Source organism: Raphanus sativus, chromosome 9 (genome assembly GCF_000801105.2).
Source record: "Raphanus sativus cultivar WK10039 chromosome 9, ASM80110v3, whole genome shotgun sequence".
Classification (NCBI taxonomy): Eukaryota; Viridiplantae; Streptophyta; class Magnoliopsida; order Brassicales; family Brassicaceae; genus Raphanus; species Raphanus sativus.
The window spans coordinates 762,249-780,529 of NC_079519.1; the positions used below are offsets into that span (position 1 = coordinate 762,249).

Consider the following 18,281-nt stretch of genomic DNA (forward strand, 5'->3'; position numbering starts at 1 on the left):
TCTGCAGAGAGAAGTTTTTCGAAACTAAAATTGTTGAAGTCATATCTGCGGACAACAATGATACAAGAAAGATTAAATGGGCTAGCGATGATTGCAATTGAAAATGATATTTTGGAAAAGATCAAGTTTGATGATTTGGTCGATGACTTTGCATCAAAAAAAGCTAGAAGATTGGCATTATTCAGATGAAAAAAACAGATTGGTATAGTTACTTTATGTTATAGCAATATTTTATCAGAAAAAGCATATAAATTATTTTAGGTTATTAAAAAGGGCCTTATTTTTTTTTTTGAACAGGGTCTAGGAAGGGTTTGAGACGGCCCTGCGTGTGACGACCTGAGATTTGGTAATAAAAGATATACATTTAACAATTTTAACTAAGTTTTTGTATTTTTTTAAATGTATAGAATAAGATTATTTAGGTAAAACAATGGGAGGACATATATTACACACTAAAACTTTAATAATTGATACTATAGGGAGTAAATAAAACTTGCCTGAAAACACATAATAATTAATCTTGAATCGACTGAATGTGTCATAGCCTCAGATTCTGTATATAAGAATATGGTTGGTTGGTGGATTATGTTACTAACATTAAGGTGAAAACATTTGAGAAAATATGAAAATCCTCAGCTTGCACTAGCGGCCAACATTGTAGGAACTAACAGAAGTAGCACCACCACCCACACAACACTGTAAATAAATTTTTTTTTTTTTTTTTTTTTTACTGTAAATAAAATTTGGTAATAATTAGGTAATGAAACTGCAGTAACTCACGTGAATCCCCAATAATTTTCTCATGCACAAAGTGGGGTCCTAACTCTCTTTTTTATTTTTGTTCCTTTGCCACTTCTCGCCAGCCCTTCCTCTTTTGTTCTCTTCACTACCTCCAAACTTCCCAAGAATCTCTCTATTCCTCCTCCTCTCTCTCCTCTTATTTTCTCTCTGCAAAGAGAGAATCCCTCTAACGAAAATGTCGAAGAAAGCAGCTTTTCTGCCATTGAATCTTTCACTTGCTCCCTTCCTTCTTGTTCTTCTTCTGCTGTGTGTTGTTGTTGTTCAAAGCGCCCACGAGAAGAAGATTCTCAGTGTACACAACAATATTTGGTCTCCCAAGACATCAAACGAACCTTCTAGTTCATGTTTCTCTCACAATCTTGGTGAGTTTGTTTTCCATCTCAAACGTTCACCAAACCATAGAAAAAGATATATAAGATATACACTGTTTCTTTGCTTTAGTTTAATATTTAATGGCGTGATTTATGGGGTTTTAGATTAGCAAAAGCATCTAGCTTTGTTTAAACATCTAACTAAAGTCATTATCTTTACACTACTTTTGTAGCTAGCTCCCTTTTCTTTCAATTGGGATTTTTACTAATGTATCTATGGAATCTTGAGATTCTTTCCTCATCTAACATAAATGTTTGTATCTTTTGCGTATAAACTCTGTTCTGTTGCCTTTAGAAACTCTGTTTACGATATCCTCTCTTTACTCTGTTTACGTTAGTATTTATAGAAGAAACTGATGGTTTTGTTTTGAGAACTTAGTAAAAGGAAGAGAATCATCATCCACTACACTGGGGATGAAACACAGGGGACTTTGCTCAGGAAAGACTATAGATTGGGGTAAGAAGCTGAGAAGAGCCTTAACTCTTGACAACATTCGAGTCCAATCACTTCAACTCAGAATCAAAGCCTCAAGCACCACAGACTCCATTTCTGAAACTCAGATTCCACTAACCTCAGGGGTGAAACTTGAGACTCTGAATTACATTGTCACAGTTGAACTAGGAGGGAAAAACATGACTTTGATCGTTGACACAGGGAGTGACTTGACTTGGGTCCAGTGCCAGCCTTGCAAGTCATGTTACAACCAACAAGGTCCTCTGTATGACCCATCAGTCTCATCTTCTTACAAGACAGTCTTCTGCAACTCATCCACTTGTCAGGATCTTGTAGCAGCTACCAGTAACCAGGGGCGTTGTGGAGGAGGCAGCAACGGTCTCGAAAAGACAACTTGTGACTACATCGTCAGCTATGGGGATGGATCATACACTCGAGGAGACTTGGGAAGTGAGAGTATCCAGTTAGGTGACACGAAAGTCGAAAACTTTGTCTTTGGTTGTGGCAGAAACAACAAAGGTCTGTTTGGAGGAGCTTCTGGTCTAATGGGTTTGGGAAGAAGCTCTGTTTCTCTAATCTACCAAACAATGAAAACTTTCAACGGATTTTTCTCATACTGTCTACCTTCTCTAGAAGATGGAGCTTCTGGCTCATTGTCTTTCGGTGACAATAACTCAACTTCAGTCTCCTACACTCCACTAGTACAAAACCCTCAGCTTCGCTCCTTTTACATTCTTAACCTCACCGGTGCTAGCGTTGGTGGCGTGGAGCTGGAATCTCCAAGCTTTGGTAGAGGGATTATAATTGATTCAGGAACGGTTATCACGAGACTGCCACCTTCTATTTACAAAGCTGTGAAGACAGAGTTTCTGAAACAGTTTACTGGGTTTCCTTTGGTTCCTGGTTACTCAATCTTAGACACTTGCTTTAACCTCACAAGTTATCAAGATGTTAGCATTCCCACTATCAAGATGATCTTCCAAGGTAATGCTGTGCTCGCAGTGGATGTCAACGGTGTGTTCTACTATGTCAACCCGGACGCATCTCTAGTATGCTTGGCCTTGGCAAGTCTATCATATGAAAACGAAGTTGGTATCATTGGAAACTACCAGCAGAAAAACAAGAGAGTAAATATATGATACCAAACAAGAGAAGCTTGGTATTGCAAGAGAAAAATGCGGTATCTGATGACTGTGTGTTCCCTTCATATCATGAAAGCCAATCATCTCTTTTGGCAAAGCCAATTTGAATTCTTCAACTAGTCAATCATATATATATGTGTCTGTATCAGTATATAGAGAAATGTTAGAAGCAATGCTTTAATGATCTTCTGCAAGGAAGAAAAATTATCTAAAGCAGATGAACAAACAAATACATCTAAGTGAGATCCCCTTAAAAGGTTTGTCTAAGAATCTGGATCAGGCTTCATTACTTAAGAGAGCAGTCATCTCTATATTGTGACATTTCAAATATATTTACATTTGAGCATGATAATATTTTTAAATAAAAATTACAAAAATCTATTCACGGTGTTGTTAGGTTCTAAACCGTGCTACAAAATGAAATTACTAGTTTAAAATAAATTATAGTTTTTTTATTTATGAGTTGTCAATATATGTTGAATCAGTATTGTGTTGATTTTCAACTGATTTTTTTTAAAATGTTATTTATTTTTTAAATTGTAATATTTAATGAAATTCCATTTTAGAATAAATAAATCTCACCAATTTTTAAGATTTTAAAATTAATTTATCAGAAACAATTTCAGCATCAATTGAATATCTTGACAATATACATGTTAAGGAATATATTTCTATTAGAAACATGTTAACAGTTTATTAGTATTGTTATGTTTTCATCAATGTTTCATTGAAATACTATAGTATAATAAATTAGAGTATCCTTTATTTGTTTAAAGGATAAATATGAATACACTCAATAGTGATCCATATGCCCAACATGATAGTTTAGGCAATTTTAGAATCATACAATATTAATATTATTTGTCTGAGAAATATCTTTAAAAAAAAAATTATGTCACATGATCTTCTAACGATATTTTAGGTAATTTTGTTTTGCATATTATTCATTTATTATATATATATATATATATATATTATTATATATATATATATATATATATATATATATATATATATATTTATTTTTTTTTAAAAAAAATATCAAAGATTTTGTTTTTAAGTAACTAGTTAGATTGCCATGCACATTTTTTGTGCACGCTTTAATATAATTTTTAAAGTCGTGGCGTATGTGTGTTTTTCAACACTAGGAAGGCAGTCGGCCTTTATGATGTTTTAGTTGAAGATGGCGGATCGTGTTCTTTTTCCTCCTGTTGCCAGCCTAACCGAAAACGTTGCAAGATTACCTCCCCCTGTTGTCACCATACTCGGGAATGCTCTTATCAGGCGACTTAATGCGGCCGAGTGGACAGTTATGTTTGACAACGCAGAGCTGTTTGGTCCAGGCATTAACGCGCTCCGTGTCCCTGTCGAGACTGAAGGTCTTATTTATTACTTGACTCTTTATTCAATGCACTGTTTGGCATTATAGGTTTATGATGAGTTATCGAATTGATTGAGATATAGGTTGATTGATTGAGATATAGGTTTATGCTGAGTTATTGAATTGATTGAGATATAGGTTTATGCTGAGTTATCGAAACAACTTTATTTACAAAGCTGTGAAGACAAAGTTTCTAAAACAGTTTACTGGGTTTTCTTCAGTTTCTGGTTACTCAATCTTAGACACTTGCTTTAACCTCACAAGTTATCAAGATGTTAGCATTCCCACTATCAAAATGATCTTCCAAGGTAATGTCGTGCTCGAAGTGGATGTCAACGGTGTGTTCTACTATGTCAACCCGGACGCATTGGATGTCAACGGTGTGTTCTACTATGTCAACCCGGACGCATCTCTAGTCTGCTTGGCCTTGGCAAGTCTGTCGTATGAAAACGAAGTTGGTATCATTGAAAATTACCAACAGAAAAACCAAAGTCTTTTATGATACCAAACAAGAGAAGCTCGATATTGCAGGAGAAAACTGCGGTATCTGATGAGTGTGTGTTCCCTTCATATCATGAAAGCCAATCATCTCTTTTGGCAAAGCCAATTTGAAATTTTCAACTAGTCAGTCACATATATATGTGTGTCTGTATCAGTACAGAGAAATGTAAGAAACAATGCTTTAATGATATTCTGCAAGGAAGAAAAATTATCTAAAACAGATGAACAAACAAATACATCTAAGTGAAATCCACTTGATAGGTTTGTCTAAGAATCTGGATCAAGCTTCATTATTTAACAGAGCAGTCATCTCTATCTTGTCAGTTTCAACCACATCTTCACTTCTTCTGTTCATTAACATATCAGCCGGAAGAATCGTTGAGCTGGGATCAACGTTTGGTATCAAAAAGACCAAACCTATTGGAATTACCCTCAGTAAACTCCTGATCACAATAACCAACCAGAGATTATCAAACTGAGTACGTGTAACTTTCAAGGCGTGTAGCAATACTCCTCCTCCCCATGACGACAGCAGGTGTCCTACATGTTCAATAGACATGAGCAAAGCAAAGAATGTCCCTTCCATACCAGCAGGGCAGAGCTTGGAACTGAGAACAAGTAAGGGTAGCCACTTGATTCTACTGATCATATGTGAAACAAACTCGTCTACCACGATGAAGAAGTAATCAGGAACACCTAGCTTCAGATTTATGCGCAGGACCAGGATCAGATCCAAGAAGCCTGACAGGACCGATAAGGAAAGTGCCCAGAAGACTACATTCCGGAAAGGGAAGTTCTTCAGGAAGTTCTGATAAAGAAGTATGCCAACGAGAGAGCCAATTGCGCCAAACGACATAATGGATCCAACTGCTTCCTAAGGAACAGAAAATAACACACATTAACCAAGAGAGGAGAGGTCCATATTAGGATACAGAGTTAAAGCACCTTTGAGAAGGAAGGCCCATCCTTTGAATCTGTGTACCAATAGAACATGCCTTCATGAATGTGCAAGCTCACTGCAGCTGACAACAACATGAACAAGCATGGGCGCCACACCTCACCATATTGAAAGGTTTTCCATATCGCACTTCCGGCGTCTATAAACTTCTCATTCACCTGAACAGAGAGAATCGGTCATTAAGTAAACAAATAAGAATCAACCACACCGTTGGTCCAAAAGGTAACAGAAACATACATGCTTGCGACCTGGACTACGGGAAGGAGATTCTTTCAGAAGCAACCCAACCACAACAATCAATCCTGCAGTCAAACCAAGTAAACCGTACACACCCTGCCAAGAAAAACAAGACAAAACATTGCTTAAGAAGCAACCTTAATATTTAGATTCTTATCAACTCAAAAGGAGCATGAAAGAGCCTACCTTGGACCCAAACAAGTGAACCAAAACGCCACTAAGTGAGAAACCAACCAAGGACCCAATAGACGAACTCATACCACACAGACTCTGCATATCTGCAGCAAGCGTAGGATGGCTTATACTAAGCTGTGTCACACAAGCATCAATAGTCACATCAGCTATAGCAACTCCAGCACTTCCCGCCACAAGACAGGACAACGCCAGTCCAAGCTGCAGGTTCCTATGCACCGATAACACCATCATAGACACCATAGTAAGAACACCTATCAAACAGTAAAACAAAAAACAAAAACAAAAAGATGACACCTTTCCTTTATTAAGAACCAAAGAAACAACCTTTAAGCTAAGAACACCTATCAAACAGAGAAACAAAATTTTAATCTTTCCTTTATTAAGAACCAAAGAAACTACATTTTGAACTTAATCAGTGAATTTTTATTACCAGCGAATACGAAATAAGGTCGTCTCCTGTAACCAAGAACCGGTACAACATCGGTCAACAGACCCCAGACCGGTTTGATGATCCAAGGAACCTGAATCAAACCAACGTAAACCTGAGCTTGGGAAGGCTGTATCATCTGCTCGTCTTTGAAGTAGTACTGCGTGCTCACTTTGCTGAGACCTTTGCCGAGACCTTGGCTAACTCCGTAGACGACGATCACGCCGAAGAAGAAGCTCCAGTGAAGCTCTTCCACGAGCATCCTCAGCCACCGCAGAGGCCTTTTCACCACCAGATCTAAGACTCCTCCTTGGTTACTTCGCCGCAAAACGGTGTCGTGCTCAGATTCCTCTGATCGGTTCGCCATTGATACGAGCAACTGAGCAAGCGATCTGACCAGTTATAGTATTATTTATATAAGCACTGGGATGATGACGTCACTGATGATGAGAGCAGTCATGCACACGAAAAGTTTTGGACTTTGAAGCTCGTGACGAGCTTTGGGACTTCAACGATCGAAATCGTACTTTGTCTTCCTCCCTGAGAAGTGAGAACCGTCCATTGACGGCGTTGAGTGTCCTTCCGTTAGTTGACTGTTATGTATGACTTTGCAGTTTAGTCAGCCAAGTTTACGGCACGAAAGCGATGGGGTCATGGCAGGAGTATATTGGTGTATATACAATTACACTGCCATGTACAAGATTTGAATAAGGTATGTATGTTTACAAGACGAGAAACACACATTAACCATCGTGAATCAGACCCACAAGTGCGATTATGCGAGTAATAATTAAAATATAATGATGAGTGAAGTTTATTTAGACAAATGTAAGCTATGCGAGATAAAAATATTTATATTTAGCCAACGCGTGTTGGTCTAGTGGTAAAGGAACTCCGGCTGGAGTACCCGCTCGGGTTCGATCCGTGTTGGCCACAAAAACTTTCACATGGGCTTTTTTCGCCCTCCAGACCACTTCGCGTAATCGGGAGTCCTTAAGTGGAGGCTTAAAAATCCTGTAATAGCATGGGCTTAAGCCTGGTGGACTAGTCGATCACGCTTAGTGGTCGGATACTGGATTATCAAAAAAAAAATATTTATATTTTCAGATATAAATGAAAATTTCACAATCACCCCAATTTTTTTACCTGTCACCAGTGGCAGAGGCAGCATTTTCTTTTTTACTAGGGTCAATCTGACAGTAACTATATTTTATAGGGGTCAAATAAGTTAAATGTTCAAAATTTGTCAGGTAAAAAAGATGATGTGATTGTGAAATTTTCATTCATATAGGTCATGTGACCCCTTGGTTTCAAGGTACCTCCGCCACTGCCTGTCACTACCAAATTAATTCAGAGGCTGATTAGTTGGTAAAATTGTACTCTGTAATTGACAAACTTTACCATAAGTGTTGACAATTCCTTCCACATTCAACTAGATTTGGGGGGCAGGTAGTAGACACATTAAATTTAACAAAATATGACTTTTGTCCATACTAAATATTAAGAAAACAGATAATAGTTTGGGAGTTATGAAATTTATTATATACGATCATTCATATCCTAAATACAATAGTTTTGTCCCATGGTAAAATTCTCTACTATATTTTGTGTGTGTTGTTAAGCTAATGTGTGTTTGAATGAGATGCTCTCAAGACCGTTATATTTATTTTTACTAATGACAAGAATATACATGAATATATTTCTGTTAAAAGAATGACAAGTAAAAAAATTCAAATATTTAATTGAATAAATAGTCAAGTTTTAAAATATAACAGTTTCTTGCTCTTTGGCATCACATCTCTCATGGGCCGACCAAGAAGTAGATCAACCAGGAAGAGATAAATATTGAGGCAACCAATTTTGCTTGCCTACTATCTCCAATCTTTCCTTTAGCTAAGTAGATCCTTCCACGTATTAAACCTTAATTATAATGATAAGACAGAGGCGTTAGATTTTCTTGCAAGTCATAATCAACTTAAAGAAAATTTTCATTTCTATTTTGAGAATTTATTTATGGTGTTTAATAACCAATTTAATTAATAAAAAATCATAAAAATGGTAGCATATATAAAATCAATTATGCATTATTGTTGATTTTTTAAATAAAGAAAAGAAATAAATCTAATATAAATACTCAACCATTCCCAACTATCTTTTTTCTCATTAACACAATTGTCGCTGCTCTTTCATTCCTCTCTTTCACCGGTAATGGCAAAACTCTCTCAACGGAACAAGAAGATCATTGAGGACGAAACTATTGATAACACAGCCATTGCGTCTGCGTCGTCCGTGGTCTTTAAATGCAAACGCAAACGGAAGTCGCCGCCTCAAAACGCTCCTCCGCAACGCAGCTCCTCCCACAGAGGGGTGACAAGGTTCTAAAACCTCAAATGACGACGTTGTTCTACATCTTCTCTTTTGTTGGTAATTTTCTTTATTTGATTTTTTTTTTCCAAAATTACTTGTTGAGTAGGCATAGATGGACAGGGAGATACGAAGCGCATTTGTGGGATAAGAACAGCTGGAACGAGACGCAGACCAAGAAAGGACGTCAAGGTTTGTATCGATATATACTTACACACATACACAGCATATACGTATGTCTTAACAGAGAGTCAGTTAGTTAGATCAAGGTCTTAGATTTGACTCCTATGATGTCGGAAACAGAATTCGTCCTTCATTCACAGTTCTTGATTTTATTTTATTTTTATTTTTATTTTGTTTCTTTTCTAATTTGGGGTATTTTGATGATGGTGATGTGCAATGGATGATGAATGCTGACTCATCAAGTACAGTTTATCTAGGTGAGATTTTTTCTTTTTTCCCATCACTTTTTCTTTTTAATTTCTCGTCGACAAAGTGATGGAAAAAGTCTACATATACATGTGTGATGTAGTTATCAATTAAAGAATGAATTATTAGCTGTTCTTTTTGGGTCCAACGCTATCCGTATTTGTCCTTGTATATTATACAAAAAATATTTAGAAGAACCTTATTTTATACTCGTATTAAGAAACTACTAATATATATGGTTTTATGGATAGGAGCATATGACGAAGAAGAAGCAGCAGCACGTGCCTATGACTTAGCGGCATTGAAGTATTGGGGAAGAGACACTCTCTTGAACTTCCCTGTAATTTTTCTCCTAATCCCATTTTAACTTTCTTAAACAAAATTCTAATTAAGAGTTTAAAATCACTTATCGCCTGCTAGTTTTTAGAACTCAAGAAACATGCATGTACTTGTAATGCAATGTTAATTTAATTTCTTCATCAAAATAGTTTCATTAATATATTACATTAAAACTGTTTTGGTTAATGTTTTAGCTATCTACTTATGAAGAAGACATCAAAGAAATGGAAGGCAACTCCAAGGAAGAGTACATAGGATCTTTGAGAAGGTAAAAGTCACTGGACTGTTTCAAACTGATTAAACACAGTTTTAAAACTAAATTACTATCATTATTTGGGTGTAGGAAAAGTAGTGGATTTTCTCGCGGTGTTTCAAAATACAGAGGCGTTGCAAGGTAAACAGAAGTTCAATAAACTAATCAAATAGTCATTTTTTTCAAATAGTCGTATTAGATTAACTACTATAACATTAAAAGAATAATGGCCGGTTAAATAAATTTCAAAATATTATTGTAGTGTATACAAAAGTTGTTGAAGCATGAATCTTGCAGGCACCACCATAATGGGAGATGGGAAGCTCGGATTGGAAGGGTGTTTGGTAATAAATACCTATACCTTGGGACATACGGTATGTAATCCCATTTATCCTTACTATATGTTCCTTTTTCTAGTAATATTTATGAAAATTGTAAATTCATAGTTTAGTAAAACCCATCTTAGCAGATTCAAGTCCTGAAATTTTGGATTGATTCGTTCTCCAATTAAGTGTGCTACTACTACACAAGTAATTAGACCATGACATCATTTTCTACTCATTTATACATATAAAATAGATTTGATAGAATTAAACTGGTAGAAAAGAACGAAGGTCACGATATGCATATGCAGTGGCGGAGCTACCATAATAGCATGTGGGTCAAATGACCCATATGAAATTTTGTAAAAAATAAATTTACATGTACTATCTTTATAAAATCTGAAGAAATAAGCTTGTTGACCCTCTTGTAAAATGCAAATATTATCAGTTTGATCCATGTAATGTAATTTTCTCCCTCCGCCACTGTGCATATGCATGTGGTCAAACAAACAACTCTAGGACATTTTTTCTCTTGAATAGTTCCAAGAAAATTCAAGTCACGCACATGGTAGATCTCATAGAAAGATAAAGATCTCCAAAGAATATCTAAGGTATAAATTAACAAGTATCTTGGGGAGGGGGCTTGATATACGGGCTCACTGCCTATGAACTTTCAAGAGAGAAATCAAATCTTGTTGGTTGGGAACTAGATCACCAAACCCATCTATCTACTTACTCCAGCTATTTATTAAATTGTTTACAACTTTCAAGTAGCTCATCTAACTTTGCCGGCAAATTCATTCACTTACTCAGAGCAGGCCCATTTTTTGTTTGTTTGTTATATACAGTACAAAATATTTTAAAAAAAAATCTAGTAAATATGTCAATCGTTTCAGAATTACTTTTACTTAAAAGTATTTACGAGTAAATGTATAATTACAAAAGAAAATCAGACATGAAAAGATAATGTTTAGTTCTATAATAGATCACAGTCGGTCACAGAACATGCATACATTACTATATTAGGCAAATGCGTGATAGATATCCAGTTAGCATATCGGGAAAGTGTTAATAGTACTAATAAAAAGCTATTTATGTCAGTGGGATGGAAGTTATGTGAAGTTACGCTCTATACCCAAATGTTTAGATTTGTGACATTTTTGTAAACCCTGGTCACGTGCAGCAACGCAAGAAGAAGCAGCCAGAGCATACGACATCGCGGCAATAGAGTACCGTGGACTTAACGCCGTTACCAACTTCGACGTCAGCCGTTATCTAGACTTACCGGCATCGAAGAAACCCAACGCCGCTGCAAGTCCAGACTCGCCAAATGATCAGACTTCGTCGGATGATAACGCATGTACGAAAACAGAGGAGATGACCGAACCGTCTACGCCGCTGGAAGCTATTCAATCTCGCCGGAGCTTTCCCGACGACATCCAGACGTATTTCGAGTGTCAGGATTCCGGCAAGTTAGCGACGGAGGAAGACGTTTTCTTCGGTGGTTTTAATTCTTTCATAAGCCCTGGTTTATGTAACGAGTTTGATTATTGGTCTTGATCGTTATGTTTACCATGTTATGCTTCAAAAAAATGATTACTTGGCGGTAAAGTTACCATTGTTCAATCAAAGGTAGCAACTTTATTATAAAAACACAACACCACTAAGAGAATTTTTTCAAATACAGACACAGACTGAAACTAAAACATTGCATGAGGACAACATCTCAGTTCAAAAACGCGTCTGCTAATGGAAATGTCGGAGTTATATCCACTGGTACCTAGACACACACACACAAACCATTGAACGCAGATTATTTCTATGTGAATCAACATGTGGAAAAATAGCAAATTTCATTTTATGTGTATTATTATTATTATTATGTTGAAGAGAGTGTACCTTAACACTCTCGAGCTTCTCCAGAGCGATTTTCAACGGTCCGGTGATGGTGCAGTACTTGTTTAGAAGCAATGTCGCTGCGTTTTTGTCACCTCTTCCTTGGATTGTGAGTATCTCATGGCTCAAACTCTCAACTGCATCTTCTATCTGTAAATGCGGAGAATCAGAGAGTTCTCATGGAAGAGAACCAAGAACTTGGATGGGTGTTACCTTAGTGAAATCAACCGAGAATGTAGCGTCCTCGTGGAAAACAAAGGCTCCTTTCTCATACAACCAGTTAAACTGCAACGCTTGCCCTTTCCTGAAGCCAGAGGAGATAAGTTATGATGGAGTGTACAAGGCAGAGATTATTTAATATCATATTCATTAGTCATTACCCATGAGCTTCTGTGAGACCAAACCGGATGGATCGAAAGCATCCAGCTAGGAAAGAAACATACATACTCTCCTCCATACTCTTGGAAAGCAGACCCTGTTGAAACAGAACATGAAAGAGTGTTCAATTAGTAGAACACAGATTCTAGAGATTCGTTAACTAATAAAAAATGATTAGAGACCTTGGTGATGAGAAACTTTAGTGCCCAAAGACCAACTATATCTGCCTTTGCTTCTTCCACTGCAGAGTAAACGTTTTGCAGTTCCTGGATCAAATTAAAAGACAAGGACACGAAAAGATCAAAACTACAAGTTGTTTGATTACAGGACAATAGATTCTTATTATATGTCTACATTCTAGCAGGAAGAAGTAAAACCTTTCTCACTGAAGAGGTTCGACCATCAGGGAGTGTTATGCTATGTGGGCCAATGCCATGACAACACTCATGGCAAATGGTGTGAGTAAAGAAAGAATCAAAATCAACAAATCCTCGCTGTTCCTTGCTGATGATGATTTCAGCTATAGGCTTTAGAATATGTTCAAACCTGGAAAGGAAAAGGTTTATCAGTAAAGAAGTAATGTTTGAGACCGTTTGTAGACAAAACATGGAGGAAGAGGGAATATTACTTTGCTTCTTGAACGTTTTTGAGCATAACCATTGATGTTCCTCTTTCTTTGAGGATTTGCTCGTCGTTGGGCAAATTGAAAGCAACAGTCTGAGGACCGTTCACATCCTGTCACAATCAAGAAACAAGTTGAATAAATGACAAGACATGGCTACTTCTCCTCTCTCGGATCACTACTCAGTGGATACTTACTCCGGAATTGTAAATTAACTGGATGACCCGAATAGGAGCAGCAGACACATCTTTTGATTTGTATACACTGTCAAGCGGGAGATTGTCTTCCAATAGCTATTAGAAAGTGAAAAATGAAAACATGAACTCAGAGAAAATGGAAAATGTATTGATCGAAGCTGCAAAAAATGAGGAATGCACCTTTAGATTGTCACCAAAGAGTTTCAGATCAGCTGTGGCTTTATCATCTCGAATGCCGATGAAGGCCTCAAACGAAGCCTGCGATGAAACACAAAGAACCTAATGTAAATCTAAACACAAATGGTTAAAGGAATTGAATGTCGAGACCATTAATGTACAAATGCAAAGCTAAACGCTAGGATTGTGAGTAAAAGCAGAGGGAAAATCTTATGGAAACTCTTACCTTGTAACCAAACATTTCATCTTCGTACGTCTCATATGGACCAATGGTAACATCCAGTTTTGAATCCTAAATAAGTAGATAGAGGTATGAATGACAACAACACGAAATTGAAGACTTGATAATAAAATAGGCAGGAGCTCGTCTTACAAAAAAACAATCCTCTTCTATCTTTTAAATCATTACTTTATCAATGAACATGAAAGGGCAAAAGAAGAAGTACCAAGTCCATCCATGCAATGTCTGACTCATAGTAGTCATTCGAAAGGAAGGCTTCAGCTTTTCTGTGCAACAGCTTCTTCAAACTATGGAAAAACATTATAAAGTACTTCAATAAACAGAGCCACCCGAATGGGAAAGTATCTTTTATACGGTAAAGACAAGAAACTGTACGTTATGATTGTTATTTTACCTCTGTGAAGTGACCAAGTCTCCAGCTTTGTGCAAAAGTTCAGAGGCTTTTGTAAGGAAAGGTCGATATATCTCCGAATAGGGACTACTATACAGATCGGAGTTAGAGTCTGGTAACTTCTTTGTGCTATCAGGGAGATGGTCAGATAGAGAAGCATCTAGATTAGCTTCACTTCGCCTTTTTATAACACTGAAAAATCCTGTTGCAGCACGCTTTTGCTCTTCAGTAAGACAACTGAGCCATGAGGTGAACTCCTATATACATTTTCGAAACACATTTCTTACATGGGTTACAGGAACATATCAAAAAATGGAAATTACCATCTTATCCATATCCGGAGGGTAGAAATTTCCACCAGGTGGTTTAGTCAAAGGAAAAGCTGCTCTATATTCAAGACCCTTCCAGCCATCAATAGGCTTCGTTGCTTCAGGAAGCAACTTTACAGCTGAATCAGCCGTAGTCAAGAACGGTTCGTTTTCATCCAGAGACGACCTACATATATGAAACTAAACATCAATCTCTTGTACTGATCTCTCCTCATTGTCACGAGGTTTACACACCAATTAGTTCAAGACAACATCTTTTGCAACTTGTAATAATAGACACCTTGTTGTAACAAAGCCAGTTCAGTGATACTCACCATGGACTTTTGTTGATCAGGAAGTATTTCCATTTTAATTTGTCCAGTTCTGATGCATTAGCATGATCCTTCAGCCAATCTCTTAGAGCTGGATTGCTGTGCCAAAGCTGTTTAGGATAACAGACAACTTATTTAGTTCAGTTTAAGTTAAGCCATGAGATCTCATGTTCACAAACAGAACAGAAAATTCAAACTACAAATCTACAATACCTGCTCATGGAAAATATCATCAATAACTTTTGCAGCCTTCACGATTAGACCCAGAGCTTTCTGATCTGCCTCAGAGAGTTCTGTCAACTGCATAGTCAAGAAAAGCTGAGTTTTGTAGCAAATCTGAAACAAATAAATCACAATAATATATGTGAAATTATTACTTTTGCTTCCAGGGTGACAGGAGAATATCTCTGGAGTTGTTTCTGTATAGATAAACTACGAGCTTCATTGTTCACTTGGCACCTTCAGCAAAGAAGAAACACTCTTCTGTAAGATAAGAACTTTCTATAACCTTTAGCTTAGCAATGGACACATGTCACACAAAACACTCATTTGATGTTGTTAACATATATCAGAGATGACCAGAAACGAAAAGGAAATACAGAGATAATGTGTACCTCTGTCTGATTATGTCAAATAGTTTTCCATAGTCTCCATTTAGATCATAAGGCACATAAGCAGGATCTTCCTTGGACAGAAGGTTTCTGTATTCTTCATAAGGTATGTATTTTACAGCAGAGACTTCCTCTTTCTAATATATAAGAAACAAAATAGTGAGGCAACTTGAGAATCCTAATTAGGCACTAAAACTCACAACTCTGTAAAGGAAAAAAAAAAACTCACTTGAAGAGTAAAGGCTTCTAATGGGATTGGATGCAGAATTGTAACAAGATACACATCATTGAACTCATTATTTATGAATTTTCCATCGTTTATGACGCTGTAAAAGCACACAAAAGTAAAAACAACACACAGTTGGATAAGAGATGAGACTCCATAGAGTAATCAATCAGTGTGGTTATTCAGATTAGAGAAACCAAGTTAGCTTCAAAAATGCAACGACCATACCAATCAAGCTAAACACTTTAAGAAGAAGCAAATAAAAGATTATTATGAAGAGAGTGAGAAAATGTATCACACATAAGCCAAGAAATTTGAATTTAAAAACAAACCATTCTTGCAGGAAGACGAATAACTTCTCAAATGCATCCTTTGGGAGTTTTACGCCAAGCTCTTCCTCAAGCTCTCGCCTACACAAAAGGTGAAGTGGGCAGCGACTTTTAGTAAAATGATCTCAAAGTAAAGGGAATTGCAGAATCAGATATTACTTACTGAGCCGATATAAGAGATGGATCACCGGCTGAGATATGACCAGCACTAGAGATGTCCCATTGTCCAGGCCAAGAATCTTTATCATCAGAGCGGAGTTGGAGAAGCAGTTCCTGAGTACTCTCCACAAAGATGCAGACATGAACTGAACGATGGTAATCTCCATCTCGGTGAATCTCTGACCTATAAGGAAGAAAGACACAGTGAGACAAACAGAGGATTTGTTTTTAGGTAACAAAAACAAAAAAAAAAGCCGAGACTGTTTCCTACAAAAGAAGTAGACTTTCAATGAATAAAGAATCAATGGTTTGATGATCAAACTTTGATCCAACTAAGATCATATCTCATATCATTTCTAGTATGTACGAATCGATTTGTGTGTATTTTCATCTAAAAAAGGAAGGGAAAAGCACACGTGCCTGGGTTTGGACACACCGGTCTTCTCTCCGGATTTGGTCAGAACGTCGAAGTGCTCCTCCGCCATAGCTTCTATCTCTTTCTCCATGATTGTCCGTTAAGTAAAAAAAAAGAAAAAAAAAATTTCTAATTTATATACAGGAGACGACAAATCAAAGAAGAGAGAGAAGAGAGAGAAGAGAGAGAAGAGAGAGAAAGTTCCGACCGACGAGTTTGTTTCTGCTCCGACGTTTGGTGGGCTTTCTCAACCACGGCGTCGGTCGGGTTTCTAAGCTCTGTGATAATCTTTTTTGCTGTTTCGTTTTTTTTCCTGTTTCCTTTATTGTTTACTTTTGGTTTCGGCGGCGCATCTCCTTCTAGTGGTCGTCCGATTTTGGTCTCTGGGAGGTGGTGGTTTCTACAGCACCGCTTATCGCCGGCTTTTGTCTCAGGCGCCTCCGCTATCTTCTCCGGTGGTTAGGCGGCCGGCTTTGAATATAATCTAAAGCGGGAGTTATGGGTTGTGTGGTTCTCTGGTCTTCGTTATCCGGCTTCGTTTTGCAGCGTATGAGATCTCGTCCCGGTGGTTTGAAGTTCTCCGGCGATGAAGCTACGGGGGGACGAAGCAGGAGACGGTTTGTGTTAAAAGTTTGATAATGGTGTCTCTTCTTCTAGGCGTGGATGAGATCTCGGTACGCTCCGATGAAGCTCTCCGTGGGAAGAAGAGACGACAAGGATAGTTACAGGCGCTCGAGCTCCATCGAGATACGGCGAAACAGCGGTGGTTTCGTCATCTCCGGTTAGCCTCGAAGTAATGGAGTTTGATGGGATGTTTCGGATCTCGAGGCGATGAGCGCGACGCGCGTAGCGCGTGATGGTTGAGCACCGCGTGGGCGGGTTGGTGAGTAGAGAGACGCGTGGCGTCGGTTGCTGAGTGGGTTGGTAATACGACCTGAGATTGGACAGGATCACTCAAAACTTAGGGGATATAAACTCGCCAAAAGGGAGAACTAATGGTTTGAACGGTGACACAAAGGGTTGCGGAAGGCCCAATGATACTACCAGAGGTGAACTCCGAAGATAACTGATGGATTGAACGGTGACACAAAGGGTTGCGGAAGGCCCGATGATACTACCAGAGGTGCTTGATTGTCGCTTGATATGACTCAGAGGTCCGACAAAGAAGCAAACTCGATCTGTTGCCGGATGTGACGCACCGGTCCAACGAGAAAGAGAGAGTTACTTGGAGCTAACCACACCAAGAACAAGAAAAGTGAGATGCCCTCTCAAAGTTCCAAAAATAATCACTCAAAGCTTCTGATGGATCTGTTCTAGACCTGCATGTATAAGGTTAGCAACAGAATCATTAATCTTCCTCATCTGCAAGTTAGATAAACCAACAAAAGAGTTTCCTGGTCGGCTCCTTTCATCCTCACTAGTCATGGTTCCTGAAAAATCTTAAACACAAAACGTTAGATAAAAATCTCACACACTCGAGTGTTTGATCCTCACAATTCATCACACTTTCAATTGGCTCATCATTATATTCATCAAAAATTGGTAATGAATCTGAAAAATCTTTTAGATCTTCAAAGTTGCATTCAGATTTACCTTTGGGCTTTTCACTTATGAATATGGATTGCTCAGCTACAGGTGCATGGGTGGATGTGCTCTTCTTTTGGCTCTTGTTGTCGCCATCAGGGAACTCTCTTTCTACAAAATCATCATTGGATTGGTTGGACCGCCTAGGGCACTCTCTCCTTGCTGCGGGTCTAGGACGAGTCTGTTGGACACCTTGAATTTCGTCCAGCTTCTGATACCACTTGATAGAACCTAAGTAAG

General features: G+C 37.8%; 4 protein-coding genes across 5 annotated transcripts; 2 read left to right on the forward strand and 2 right to left on the reverse strand.

Moving 5' to 3' along the window:
- The first annotated feature begins 802 nt into the window (after positions 1 to 802).
- Positions 803 to 3,149, forward strand: LOC108828530 (aspartyl protease family protein At5g10770). The gene is given in 2 exon segments (XM_018602254.2): positions 803 to 1,163; positions 1,552 to 3,149. Coding segments are annotated over 2 exon segments (1,575 nt in total). The 3' UTR covers positions 2,766 to 3,149.
- Positions 3,150 to 4,739: 1,590 nt separating this feature from the next.
- On the reverse strand, positions 4,740 to 7,081 carry LOC108823811 (probable folate-biopterin transporter 3). The gene is made up of 5 exons (XM_018597092.2): positions 6,471 to 7,081; positions 6,032 to 6,291; positions 5,846 to 5,941; positions 5,596 to 5,766; positions 4,740 to 5,524 (listed from the first exon to the last, which is right to left on the reverse strand). The coding sequence occupies exons 1-5, from the start codon at positions 6,832 to 6,834 to the stop codon at positions 4,931 to 4,933; spliced, it is 1,485 nt and encodes a 494-aa protein (XP_018452594.1). The 5' UTR covers positions 6,835 to 7,081; the 3' UTR covers positions 4,740 to 4,930.
- Positions 7,082 to 8,601: 1,520 nt separating this feature from the next.
- Positions 8,602 to 11,833, forward strand: LOC108828170 (AP2-like ethylene-responsive transcription factor At1g79700). 2 transcript variants are annotated; one of them, XM_018601763.2, is made up of 8 exons: positions 8,602 to 8,842; positions 8,941 to 9,023; positions 9,263 to 9,271; positions 9,512 to 9,600; positions 9,794 to 9,867; positions 9,943 to 9,993; positions 10,150 to 10,226; positions 11,359 to 11,833. In XM_018601763.2, exons 1-8 carry the CDS (start codon positions 8,676 to 8,678, stop codon positions 11,733 to 11,735), a joined length of 927 nt encoding a protein of 308 aa, XP_018457265.2. In that variant the 5' UTR covers positions 8,602 to 8,675; the 3' UTR covers positions 11,736 to 11,833. The 2 variants fall into 2 exon arrangements, with proteins under 2 accessions (XP_018457265.2, XP_056850997.1); XM_056995017.1 differs by lacking the exon at positions 9,263 to 9,271 and having other exon boundaries at positions 8,603 to 8,842.
- Positions 11,759 to 16,703, reverse strand: LOC108828169 (nudix hydrolase 3-like). The gene is made up of 21 exons (XM_018601762.2): positions 16,463 to 16,703; positions 16,047 to 16,226; positions 15,887 to 15,964; positions 15,558 to 15,654; positions 15,332 to 15,465; positions 15,095 to 15,176; positions 14,931 to 15,017; positions 14,721 to 14,827; positions 14,401 to 14,572; positions 14,081 to 14,334; positions 13,892 to 13,973; positions 13,672 to 13,737; positions 13,449 to 13,526; positions 13,269 to 13,364; positions 13,078 to 13,184; positions 12,827 to 12,995; positions 12,632 to 12,715; positions 12,452 to 12,546; positions 12,285 to 12,375; positions 12,075 to 12,221; positions 11,759 to 11,955 (listed from the first exon to the last, which is right to left on the reverse strand). The coding sequence occupies exons 1-21, from the start codon at positions 16,546 to 16,548 to the stop codon at positions 11,902 to 11,904; spliced, it is 2,346 nt and encodes a 781-aa protein (XP_018457264.2). The 5' UTR covers positions 16,549 to 16,703; the 3' UTR covers positions 11,759 to 11,901.
- Positions 16,704 to 18,281: the final 1,578 nt, after the last annotated feature.

Bases quoted from the DNA above. Each gene is read 5' to 3' on its own strand.
- LOC108823811 (XM_018597092.2), bottom strand. From the start codon at position 6,834: ATGGCGAACCGATCAGAGGAATCTGAGCACGACACCGTTTTGCGGCGA. The intron at 5,942-6,031 runs GTAGGCTCTTTC...TTTTCTTGGCAG, and splicing joins TTCACTTGTTTGGGTCCAAG to GGTGTGTACGGTTTACTTGG. The intron at 5,767-5,845 runs GTATGTTTCTGT...CTCTCTGTTCAG, and splicing joins GTAGTCCAGGTCGCAAGCAT to GTGAATGAGAAGTTTATAGA.
- LOC108828170 (XM_018601763.2), top strand. From the start codon at position 8,676: ATGGCAAAACTCTCTCAACGGAACAAGAAGATCATTGAGGACGAAACT. The intron at 9,601-9,793 runs GTAATTTTTCTC...TTAATGTTTTAG, and splicing joins ACACTCTCTTGAACTTCCCT to CTATCTACTTATGAAGAAGA. The intron at 9,868-9,942 runs GTAAAAGTCACT...ATTTGGGTGTAG, and splicing joins TACATAGGATCTTTGAGAAG to GAAAAGTAGTGGATTTTCTC.
- LOC108828169 (XM_018601762.2), bottom strand. From the start codon at position 16,548: ATGGAGAAAGAGATAGAAGCTATGGCGGAGGAGCACTTCGACGTTCTG. The intron at 13,974-14,080 runs GTAAAATAACAA...GTTTTTCCATAG, and splicing joins GACTTGGTCACTTCACAGAG to TTTGAAGAAGCTGTTGCACA. The intron at 12,222-12,284 runs GTAACACCCATC...CCGCATTTACAG, and splicing joins TCTCGGTTGATTTCACTAAG to ATAGAAGATGCAGTTGAGAG.